This window comes from Apteryx mantelli, chromosome Z (assembly GCF_036417845.1).
Source record: "Apteryx mantelli isolate bAptMan1 chromosome Z, bAptMan1.hap1, whole genome shotgun sequence".
Lineage (NCBI taxonomy): Eukaryota > Metazoa > Chordata > Aves > Apterygiformes > Apterygidae > Apteryx > Apteryx mantelli.
Window position 1 is genome coordinate 61,193,691 of NC_090020.1, and position 13,417 is coordinate 61,207,107.

Here is a 13,417-nt window from a genome sequence, read left to right on the forward strand (position 1 = left end):
TCTCTTTTATCCCCACATTGTTAGCATGTTAGATTGTTTGTACCTTTTGGATAGGCTAATGTGAGAAGTATACTTCAGGTCACCCTTCAGTAACCTTTCTAGAACTTTCTAGTGACAATAGTCCAATTAAAGAATCTAATGTGTATCCTGTATTAGCAGCAATTAGCTTTTTGGTAGATCCCCATTTGAAAAACACTGTAATAAAAATCTCAAAGGATGAGGTTCTACAGTGGGAGAGAAACAGCTACCTATCCCTTCCTTGACGTCATTAGCTTGCAGTAATCAATTCTTTAGGTATTTAGTTACTTTTGACAAGAATATTGAGCTAAACTACATTTGAGAGAATATTTGCATGTATACTAGGACTACTTGGAGCTTTTTCCAGTGTGGCTTCTACTATGTTACACAATAGAAACACACTGAAAACCCTTTTTTCCTTCCTGCTACATGCAAAAACAGTTCAGGCAACTAGATGTTGTGTTTTCTGCAAAACTGTTTCTCTCAAATGAACACATCTTAGCTCTCTAGCATATTCATAAGCATGTTTACTGAATAACCTAGACAACCAGAAGAAAGCCTGTTCTTACTCACTATCTATCCAAACAGGATAGAACCTGAAGCTCTTCCTTAAATTACAATCAGTCTTTGAAAATTCATGGGGTGATCAGAGGACTAAAAGAAAGAATATTACTGAAACCTCTTATAAAAATCCTGAATCTTAAAAGTATTCCCAAGAATGTGTTGCATTAAGTATTTGAACATATGCCTAAGGAAATTAATGGCAAAATCAAACAAGATATTCTATGTAAAGTGAAAAAAATAAAAAGTTGCATTTCCTCCAGAATTTTGTGCTTTTCTCTAAACTTTCAACAGATGAGCTGCCTTTCCCTCACTTGGGGAAAGAACACTATATATTTTTTCCTTTTTTGTTTTTGATCATCTATGCTATCCCACCATTATTTTTTAAATAAAGTGACACTGTATCTTTGAGATTTTCACAACTCCACTCACTTTGGATGAAACTGCAAAGGATTAAAAAAAAATTATATGTGTATGTATATACACACACACACACACACACATATATATATATATATATATATGGGGGAGTAGAATAGTGGAAGCAGAAAACAGGGATGGAGGACAGATGGCCAGGCTGACAACTGTGCAGCCAGATGTAGAAGTTTTGTTTCCAAATCTGAGCATTAGGATGAAAAGTAGCTGGACTTCTTAGAAATTCCAGGTCATTCCAGAAAGAAATGTTTTAATACTGAGCGGGTAGAGAAGAGTCTTATTCCTGGGAATAAGCATGTACATACAGGAAGAATGTTGCCAGGGTAAGATCCTAAAGGCAAAACTTCACATCCTTGTTTGGAAAGAGCTTTGAATCAAGTCAGATCATCAACCTACTCCAGTAGAATTTTGCATATGAATAGCTTGATTAGTTGAGAAGACAACTTATCTCCCACTGAACTAAAATTATTGCCAAAAGGAAAGCACCCTTCCAAGAAATTCATCACGTAGCAAGTACCTCGGGAGACACAGTTCCTTCAGCTTTATAAGTCCCTTTTTTATATCCAAGGATATGGAACACTTTCAACAACTGTTTAAACTGTATTAAGATCATGCAAAAGTGAAAAAAGATCACAAACTATGATCTCCTTTGAAGCCAAGGAATTTTGGCCATCTGACACAGTTAGAATATTACGTAATGGGCCAATATGAAACTATGAAGATAATCAAATCAGTCTTTCCTTAGCTCAGTTAGCATCTTCATTAAGATGAGCACTGACAGAAAGAGGAAGTAGTCACCTTTTGTTGTTGCCCCATTTTAGACTGTATGAGCAAAAGACAAGCAGCTTCTTGTGTGAATGAATGCCAAGGCAGTTCATCTCCTACATGCCCTAGAGCATATAGTCTCACTGATCCAGATACCACACAGAAAAACTACCAAGTCTGTAGTTGGAGCTACCTATCAGGGAAAGAGAAGACATCACAACTGTAGTTGTGCAGGTGCAAGAACCAGTGCTGCCCAGCCTGTTGTAAAATAGAAAGACCTTACAGTCCAGGAAAGTGTATACATCTCAGACAACATTTTCATTCTACATTTGGGAAAATATCTTTGATTTTACAACCTTTTACAGTAATAATTGGAATTAGAGTGAAAAATTAGCATCAAAATGCTATATTCCATAGCTCTAGAGTGACAGAGTTCACAGTGCTGTCATTGAGATGAATGAAGCAGCTGGCACCTCTCATAGCTATTGCTTTTTGGCTGCCTGGAGATTCTGGCAGGTCTAAGTTCATCTTTTTGTATTATCTGACATTTTTAAGATTATCTTTATCACTATAGAGGATCAAAAACTACCATCTTCACAAGGCAAAGTAAAATAATAAGAAATATAGAAAAAGGGAAAGCAGTCACTATCTTTAAGACGAGCACTGATGGAAAGACATAAAGAGGGCTTTTGATGGCATCTCCTTTTAGATACTCTGAGCAAAATACAAGCAACTTCTTGTTCAAATGAACAGCAAGACAACTCATCTTCCACACTGCCCACAGTATAAGTATATGGTCAGTCATTCTGACTCAGCCACCACACCAAAAATCTGCATCATCTGTAATAGACTGTGCTATACTGCTAGAAGTGGCTAACAAAGATCCAAAATGACAGTTCACTGAAAATTCTGCTTTTTACTCCAGACAATAGTAAATCAGTTTGAGAAGCACCAATCTGTGCTACTTCTGTGAATAAAAATAAATAAATAAATAAATAAGATTTTCTCAATAAAGAAGCTAAAAAAAGTGATCTCATCAATACATTCATATTTACAATCCAGCACATATCCAAAAACTCCTGATTAGATTTAATCTGTTGGAATTCTTGAAAACTGAAGTTCAGGGTTTTTTTGTAAAACAATGTAAATAAGCTTAAATTATTTTTATAAAAGAAATTGCCACTGGTCCATATGGAATGCACAGAGACTACCATGACTGCAAATGAATACATATGTGTATTCAACATTAGCCTTACCTGCTTTGAGTTTGTTAAATAGAGTTTTGCTCCCAAATTTAAGATCTGCAACTTTACAAGGTCATCTTCATTAGTGAAGCTCTTGGCTGTCTTTCTCAAAACATCAGGTGCAATCTTTGGAACTCGTTCACAGTACTCCCCAATGAGCCAGAGAATGCTTGCCCTTGCCACTGGCACCTGAGAAAACAGCAAATGCTCTAAGTGAATACATTCACAAAGGCTTTTTGTGTACTTGTACATGTATGTGTTCAGTAACAAATTAAACAAAATATTATTTAAACACAACTGCCATGCAAGTAATGAAGACCCAAACTAAATATTATCCATCACACCTACTATGGTAGACAGAGTGTACCTACACATGTAAGATGCCGATCCTGCCCTCCCCCCAAAATCATTCCAAGTATTTTGGAAAAAGAGAGCAGAATGGAAACAGAGACACAAAGATGCAATCTGTTCCTGTCCACAGTACAAGTTGGTGGCAGTTGGGAAGAGAATCCAAGTCTCTGAGATGGGGCTGGAGTCCTTGCCACCAGATTATGTTAAACACCATGTTGAAACACAACACTTTTTGTGACAGATATTAATACAGAAATGGTTGCCAACAATACAGCTTCCTCAATCCTGCCCATCTATTTAAAAAGCAGAAGTTCTTTAAAGACGATTGCCAGCTTTCCTTCATTTTTATTTAAAGTTTTTTGGCAGCAAGGTTCATATTTTTGCAAATGTACAAGACAAGCTGAACATAGAATTTGAGAGACAAGAGCTCAAAATTATTTTTTTCCAATATTTGAGTTGGATCCAAGAGTGTTTTTTTACCCTCCCTTAATTAAAACACTATGACCAGAAACTTCAAACAGGTCTTACTCTTCTGGTGCTACTCAACTGTTTTTCATAGAATGACTGAAGTAGCAGTTGTTAGATGAACTTGCAGTGCATAGTGTAAGCACAGTATGGCCACAGTCAGAGGAAAAGCAGAATGAAACACCACAGAAGGAAGCCAAAGCTCAGGCTCCATGCAGAACTGGGCTACAAGTAGTCAGCAGTTAGATGAAGAAACACACATATACTCTTCTCAAAGGCAGGTTATGCTATATCCTACACAATGGTCAAATTAGAAATTGCATCTATGCTATATATACCTCCAAGATACAATGTTTGCCTTCCTCTCAAGGAAGGAGGAAAGTATATGATGAGGAAATTCTTCCGGGTAGAAGCATGTCTTGAGAGCACCACAGTATTTAGACACTATGCAAGTTTTTTTTAATAGACTCCTGTTCAACATATTTTGAAATATTATTAAGGAAAAAAACCATGAATGTTCTCTCCTGAAAAATAATTGACTGTAGTTTGAAAAAGAAATGTCAAAGGAAAGCCTCCAACTTTAACTGCAATTTCAAGTAATTTTTTGCTGCACTTTTTTCAAAGAAAAAAAAGATTTGTACTAACACCTTCCATCACTGTAATATACAGTGATCTTTTAAATAAGCTCAAATTTAAGGTAAAAATCACAGGATAGGGCAAGCTTGAGAAATTCAGCCTTGTGGTTCTCAAAACACTAATTCTTACCATCCTATCTGTATGTTTTAATATTTTTTCCACCATACAACAATAATTCATATCTGAATATATATGTGGCAGAATAACAATAGAAAACAACAAAGGAAAACAACTGTTAAGTATCCTATCTTGTATACTTTTAAAATCTGGAAGTAATGCTTTTGAGTTACCTTTATAAAAGGTAACAAGTGCAAATAAACCACCAACATGCAAGAAAGCACTTCCCAAACTATGGTCCACAGTCCCTATTAAATAGTCCACTGAACCATGCTAAAGAAATGAAGATTACGTTTTCAAGAAATTTAATGATTAACAATGTTCTATTGCTCCAAAAAGTTTGGAAACAGCATTGAATAAAGTCAACCTAACAATATCTTGCTCTATGCTTTACACTGTTGCAAATACAGATGCCAAACAAGCATGTGCCAAACAAACATGGGGAAAGCAAAGGATTAACTCTACTAGAAGAGAAGGCAAACACATCATGGAAAGACAAAATTACCATAATAATAATAATACACCTCAAGAGACATAAATGCCAAAACCATCACTGAAAAATATTTAACACAGGGATAACATACTTGCAAAACAAATGAGACTGCCATAACAGAGATATAAAATAAATAAATATAAATTCTGATCAGATATAGATAAAACTTTTTTTTTTTTTTTTTTTTTTGCAATATTGACAAAAAAGATTTAAATGGTCTTGGAACCTATAGGATGAGAGAAGGGAACATGCTACTGAGCAACTGCTAAACATAAAAAGTTTAAACACAGTTAGAAAATGTTCGCCTGCAATACAGTGAGACTAATGCCATTACTGTACACTGATTTCAGAAGCGAAAGAGGTTATTTCCAATGTTCCAAAGGTTACACTGCATTAAGACCTCACTCCCAATCTATTATTTTAAATTGGGCTAAAGAATAGTAATTGAGTGATACATTAAATTTTCCAGTATTGGAGCAGTTCAAGTTGCCTGCTGTAGAGATAGATACCTCTAAATAAGAATATATGGGAAACTTCAGATTTCAGTTATGCTAGATTTATTTTTCTTAAATATTTCATTATAGACTTGTTAAAAAATTAGAATTCTACAAGAGATCACGAACTAAGCCAGTTTAGATAGCAGCTTACTAGAAACATGCTTTATCCTATTGGTATCTTTTTATAAATCAAATATAGCTTACAGGGCAGACCAATTTCAAAAACAGTATTAATTATCACTGACAAACTTCAATCTTGTACTTCTCCTAGTTAAATCCAGGCCTACACTTTACATACAATGAACTACATACAGTGAAATATTTAAAGCCACACTGTTTTATTCTTTCAAGTCTTTCCCATTATGTGGGTTTGTAAAATGTTGCTCTTAAAGTAACAAACAATTTATTTTTAGAATTCAAAATAAATAAATCAGAACAAAGCTTAGTTTGAAAAATGGTGAGAACAGAAGAGAGATGAAATATCTCATGAGACTCTCCCTTTTAACCAGGTGGTTAGCTTACTATGTAAATACTGTATATATTAAACACAGTTTTGTGCAAGAAGAATCAATATCAATTAAAGACTTTTTGAATCAAATCCTAAGTGGAAGCCATTTTAATGAAAAGTATATGTGGAACTGATGAACCCAACGTTTCCGTGTCACTGGATTCGTTTGGGGTCAAAATCACATAATATTTTCAGATTTCTTTTTCCTCTGTTTAAGTCTCCCAGTCCTCAACCATGTAATATCAAGAGCACAATCCAGCTGCCATTGTTTCCAGGGCATTCAAACAGCAAACAAGAAACGAAGCCACTTCTAGACCTTCATTGCCTTTTCCAGTATAGCATAAGTAGGGACCTTGAATCAACAAAAATGCAGGAAATAATACTTTCATTATGCAGCCCTGCTCTGCATTATCCTCAAAGGCAAACAGGACTGTAAATTACTTTGCCTGATGTTTTATTCTATATGCCCTGAGCAAGTGGTTAAGTGCACTTTTCAAGCCTTAGTACCAGAAGGCAGTTTCTACTGCCATTTTAACCCATTACCTGTTGGGGGGGGGGGGGGGGGTTTGGAGAAGGCAAGCAAAAGCAGGGGGGGGGGAAAAAAAAAAGCCCATCCTTCTCCCCCAAAGTAAGATCCTGGTTGCTCTCTGAGGTCAGTGAAAGACATCTGGAAAGATTTTACAAGTCACTCTTCAAGCAGCACAATTCGAAAGCTATTGTACTTCAGCTCTAACCTTATTAGACAATACACCACACCAAAGTAAATCTTAAAATCACCAATACTGGTTACATACCTTTGTCATGAAAAGCCTAAGTAGATATTTGAACAAATAGCAAATTAGATCTAATTTTCTACATTCGCATCTATCAGTTTTTAAATTTTACTTGGAATCAAAAACAGAAAAAGGGATGTTAGTGATGTGAAATGTCAGACTGTTAGCAAGAAGAGAAGGGGCACAAGAAAGGAGTAAAAGACAAGTGTTGCTTTTTGTTTTCAAATGGTAAAGCCTTTCAAGGACTCCTCCATTATTTGAACCTCCACATATAAAATTTCTTTAAAAAAGGATCTCTGCTGATGACTGCCCCCTCCTATATAGTGTTTTATTTTTTTATTTGTGTTTTATTCAAGCTAACTACTTGCTTCAAATTCAGCATACAGTGTCTGTGGGTACAATGTTCCAAAGGCCACATATTCAAAAAAGGAAACAGCTTCTTCTCCCTTTATATCAATATTAGAGCAAGTAAATAAATGACCAAATTAAGAGAAACACTCATTAAAGCTTTATATCTAAAGGTTTAAAGATGCATTATTAAAGCGTATCCTAGAACAGAAGGAAAAAAAAAATGTGGCTAGGATCTGAAGCTTGCAGAACTGAAATACATACGAACTATAAAGCTCATACCTTGTGACACCTTCCCAAAACTAAGGGAAAGGAGAACGTAATTAAAGAAAGCAAACTGTCTCTGCTAGGAGGCCATATCAGAAAACTAGCAAAAAGCAGGATCTACATAAAAATAGTTAAGAGGAACTTAGATTTGTTATTGTTGGATGAAGAGATATAGGAACGAGTGTCAAAAACTCCCAATCAACTATTCTAGCAATAAGAATCCCAACCAAAACCTCATTTCCCCAATAATTAATAGTTTTCAATTGCTTCCATCAGTGATGCATTTTTTTCCAGGTATTAATCTAATCCAATAAATCCAAATTTAAGTGCATCTATTTTATTCTTCCTCTAAATCTGCAACTCCTTATTCTGTCTTAATCCCATCTAAAAGTGCTCCTCCCCACCTCTAAATTAGATAGCACTTCAGACTTAGCTTATATTCTCATATTCCAGAAGGAATTAGAAATACCTCTGTAAGGAAAAAAGAGGATGTCAGAATTCGCCAGCTAGCAAAAGAAAAAACGACCTTATTAGATAAGACAAGAAAAATCATACCAGAATTACAAAATTCCCATCACTCAGAAAACAATCACTACAGGGTACAAGGTATCATCATAAATTATTTTTCTAAAAAGAACAGGGAGAAACTAATTTGGAGCCTACTGCAGCTTGTTTATTTGAGGAAATGCACAAATGTAGACCAGCGTCGAGACATTCCGACTCAGAGCTAATTCTTGTTAGGTTGATTTAGCTCCATTCATTCCTAAAATAAATTAAGGTAAATCAAATAAGGCATACTTCAAATCTAAACAAAAGGTGTCTCCTGTGTTAATCCAGTTTAATCAAGCTAGTCTAACCAATTCACTTTAAAATTTAATTCAGATTAAAACTGCAAGTTTTTGCACTTAGACAAACTCTGGACCATAGATGTTCTGAAAGAGAGATATTTTCTTATGAATTTGTACAGTATCAAACACTGATGCTGAAGCCATCATGTGTGATTGTAATACAACCCATCCATAGAGGAAAACTAACAGCACTTCTGCACTAGTATTCTAGAAGTGAACCAAGTTTATTTGCTGCTTGTATTGATAAATGTAAAGTATTCCTGCAACTTTTTAAGCATTTATGCTTTTATTAAAACTGGATTTGTCAGGCCAATAAGAAATATCACTGTCCTTAAATATACTTTTGATTATCTAAGATCTTGTTTGTGAGGGTGCAGGCGGATCAAGACTAAACTGTTCTGTAACTCTCTCATGTCATTACCTTTCTAGAAGTGCATGTACTATATGACGCACATTTGATGAGCTCCTCATCAATATCTTTGAAAAGCTAATCCTTCAAGTGGTAAAAAGGCATTCTCATGAATTGAAAAAAAGGACTAGAAAAAACAGAAAAATGGTTACAATGAAAAGCAATTATCAGAAGTCCCATAGGGATCTGTAGAAGAAAACATGCTGCTCAAAAGATTTGCAAATAGCCTACAAGAGGGCTATCTAGTGAGGAGACTAAACTTTGCTGATATAAAATTATTCAGGGTAATCAAAACTAAAAGAGAACATGAACAGTTGAAGACAACCTATTAGTGATACCTAAGAACTAAGCAGAAGTGCTGCAGATGGACTTCATACATTAATATCAGAATTTCAGAAAAACAACACTACATATAGTGATGGACTCGGAACTATTTCTAGGGGGAAAATATCCTGGAATCACGAACAATTCTACAGTTCTCTGGAAATATAACTCAAAGTTTAGCAGAAGTCAAAAGGCAAACAACACTAGGAAAGCAAGACAAATACAAAACAAATAATATCGTTACATCACTACACAAAATTTCTCTTTCATACCGCAACTGCTCTAAGTACAGAGGTATCAGAAAAGATACAGAGAAGGGGGACAGGATGATCAGAGATAGGAAGTATGAGGAGAGATTAACCAGACTAGGATTAACTAGGATTTTTAGATTATCCACATGATGATGTGGATAGCAACATCAAGCTCTTCGTCAGAATCTGCAAAGGTACATTGGAGGAGCATCACAATGAACTTGCTCTACTCTTTTACTCTCTCCCTAGAGCACCAGTTATTGGCCACTGCTGAAGATGAGCATGTTCTATTACAAGGACTTTTGGACTGAACCAGTATCATCCTTCTCTAAACACCCCCTTTCTATAATTTTTTAATTCCTGCCACTCTAAAAAGCATACAGACAAAACTAAGCTTTCCTCAGAGTGAACACCTAGCACAGACTAGCACTGCTTAGATTTCTGGTCCTCAATTTACTAAGTCATTAAATGGTAAGGCACAATGGTAAATTAACTTGACATATTGACAGTCAAAACAGGAACACTCTGTATGATTTTTAGAAAGCAGAGATTTAAAGAGATTCAATTATTCTCTTGTTTAGTATCTTCAGAACACTAACAGACCATTTCCAGTTACAGCTATTGAAGTGTGTGGAAGAAAGGAGCTAGCTCGAGCTGTACTACATAAAGAACTAGGTACTCAAACACCATAAAAACAAAAACATAGATCCTTGCCTGGGCACACCCAAGGTAAAAGTTTAGACATGCAAATAGTAACAAAATGGAAGGTAGAAAGAAAAACACTGGTTTTGAATGCATACTAGATGTCAATTAAAGTGAAAACAAATGGGCCTACTCTTAAGTTTTATTGCAAGTAAGAGTACATCTTAGCATGGTCTAAAAGAGCTCTGTAGTTTTTAATCAAACCTCCTAACTTTTCACTTATTACTTGTAGCTGGTCAGATATACCTAGCTTATTTATCCACCCTGCCACTTTGTAAATGGCTTCTGAAGAGCTTCCACAAGAATGAGTAAATTTCAGATTGGATGACCTGAAAGAAACATTGCTATGAAAGATTTTTTTTCCTTTAACTAAGGTCAATTAGGCACCTCTTCATTGAAAATGACAATCTCAGCCTAACACAAGTGAAATTTGTAACAACATGAATGCAACAAATTCAGGAAACAACCCAAAGTACCATTCCATCCGGTTTACAGCCCCTAAAATAAACAAAATCGGTAAGAGTTCACCATTTACCTAAACTAAAACATAGTAGAACAATCAAAGGCTGATTTTCACCTTAATTAAATGTTTTTCTACTTAATTTTATTTAATTCCAATCATTTTTCTGCCATGTTTTACACAGTATTAAATTCAATTCAATTCTAAGAAGGAACAAAATATTTATCTGCCCCCAGGTTACTTTCAGGTTCAGTTAAGATCATATCTTATCGTCTGGATAGGGTCCTGGGCAATGTGCAACGTGATGATCTCCAGGGGTCCCTTCTAACCTCAGCCATTCCATGATTTTGCGATTTATTTGCCCGCTTCTTCTACACCCAAATATGAAAGTCTTTTACAGACAGTGGTATGCTTTTGCATAGATGAATAGGGTAGGTTCCTTAAAATTCAATCCCAATTTAAAGGTGAGCCCAGAGGGAGGAGGAAAAAAAAAAAAAAAAAAAAAAAGGGCAAAAACCCCCCAAAACCAAAACTTTTCCCAACAGAGGTCAGGGAAAAATAATCTCCATAAAATGTGTGTATACACACATGCACATACATATATATGTATACACGCACATGCATGCAAGTATATATATTTATATGTGTAATAAGGGTCAGGAAGCCTTGCTTTTTTTCTTATAGTAGACAAAAACTGAGGCAACTGTGTTATGTCAGTTCACAAAGATTCTTGCCAGTGAGTTAAATTTTTAAAACACACATGCAGATCTTGGGTATTCCAGTAAGCCTTCATTAAATGACTAGAATTCAAGCTTATATTTTAAGTAGTTATACAATCCAAATACATTTTCCTTAAACACATGCAAAATTATGTTTATCCTTTTCAGAAGTGTCTGAAGGAATATACCCATTTCCAAACATAAGAGGTGCAAAATATTTCAGGAGAATTATTTGAATAAGATATATTCAAATAACAAACATGGACTTCCGAATTCATTTTTTAATCCAAAACCTCAAACATGATGAGGAAGAATTATGAAGAGAAGAATGAGGAAATTTCTAGCAGCGCCTATTCAAAAATTGCAGGGAAAACTGTAAACCAAGACGTACAACAACCTTCCTGGAAAGCCTACAGAATCACTCTAACTGCCTCCCTTCTTGAATAAGAAACCGAGTTAAGATTCAGATTTAGGTATTTACCTTATTCCTATGACTGTTCAACTCTACAGACTGTTCTCTCACTATCTACTACCTTTTATTATCCTGTGCAACCTCATTACTGCAGAATGTTAGGATGGCACACTATGGCACTGGGTCATATTTTTCTCCTTCTCCAAATTAAAAGGGGTTTTATTTCCTTTCCAAAAAATCCCTGTATTTAAAACTTGAAATATTGTCTCAGAAAAATTCATTGTATAAAATAAATGTTAGCTACAAAACTCTTCTAAATGTTAACTAGGATATTTATATTTTAAAATGCCGATTTCCTATTGTAGAATAAATACATGGAAGTAAAATGACAAACTCATTTGGTGAAGTGCCAGAAGATGTATACAATAAGACTATATATAATTTATGAGATTATAATTAGTAATCAAAATATTACAATTTTTGTTCTGAAAACATAGGTGATTATTATAAAATAAGCAATATTGTTTGTTATGTAATTAGCAGCACTACCTTTCCTGCACTGCCTTAGAGCCTCTTTAGATTCTGGATATGAACAATCCAGTAGAACTACATTTTCTTGACATCAATTATCAAGTTTGATCATCTCTTCTTAAACACCCATTTTAATGGCCGAAGATAGATTTGTTTAAGCTATTCAGAAAGCATGGACTATTTTTCTTTCTCTTTTAATATCTAAACTTTCCCAAATTCAACTATGGAAAATAGAAGATTCAACAATTTAGAAGCTACTTACTGCTCAGTCATCAATAAATGTGATTAATTATTTCAAACTGAACAGTCCTGTTTAGAGCATCTATAGCTGTCTATTCTTGACATCAAATTCTGCCACCTTTGGGGTATCATGCAATAAGTAACTAAGTCCTCAGCACTACACGATAATTTAGGATACAACACTAAGTGTTTTATCAATAACTTAAACTGTGAGGAGAATTTGGGTAGTAAATATTGACATACCTAAACTTCAGTGTAATCTAAGGGTAGATAATAGACAATAACCCAAATTTTAATGTTAAATGTCACAGAATTTTAAATATCCAGAAGATAAAAGTCTGACAAAAAGCACTGTAACATGTCCACAACAGTGTACCATTTGGTACCATGGGAGGAAGGTAATGTGATTTGGTGGAGAGGGAAAAAGATTTTAAAAAAAACAAAAAAACAAAAAACACCACACACACACCCCCAGGAAGACAGCTGGAAATCCTTAAGTTTAGAGCTGCTTTCTTCGTATTTGCATTTCAACTAACCGCTCCTTGCTCTAAAGATTAAACCTCCATTTCATCTTGGCCTAATGGTACTAGAAAATACACATTTCCAGTTATCTCCTTCAAAATAGCTTCCCAGATCCGAGACATAAATTGATCCCATCTGATAGCTTCTACTTTCTCTTCCATGAAAACCATGAAAATGGTATTTTATAAAAAGCCAAAAATAAAAACTTATATTCTACTTCTTTAATATATCTATTTCCATTTATGGTCCAAACTCAATAGATATAGCGTAATTTTTAATCAGTCATCAAGGAGAATAAGGAACTGTGCACAAATACTCACTGTTATGTTATCCAAGAGTTTGGCCATATGTTTAATAATTTCACCATGGTATGATGGCTGGGTTTGCAGCAATTTCTTAATGACAACAACACTTTCAGCAACTACAATTTCTGTTTAAGACAAAAAAAAAAACATAAAAAACAAATTATTACTCTTAAAAGCATTTATGCAAAAGAGAGTCATAAATAATAGATTGTAAAA

General features: G+C 34.7%; 1 protein-coding gene across 5 annotated transcripts in view; it reads right to left on the reverse strand.

Annotated features, from left to right (window-relative positions):
- Positions 1–13,417, reverse strand: part of AP3B1 (adaptor related protein complex 3 subunit beta 1) — a 159,085-nt gene that overhangs the window by 68,167 nt on the left and 77,501 nt on the right. For all 5 annotated transcript variants that reach the window (XM_067316248.1, XM_067316245.1, XM_067316246.1 and 2 more), the window contains exons 14-15: positions 13,217–13,326; positions 3,036–3,212 (exon numbers count right to left, since the gene is read on the reverse strand). In XM_067316248.1, the coding sequence (XP_067172349.1) occupies positions 3,036–3,212; positions 13,217–13,326 (287 nt within the window). The remainder of the gene's footprint in view (positions 1–3,035; positions 3,213–13,216; positions 13,327–13,417) is intronic.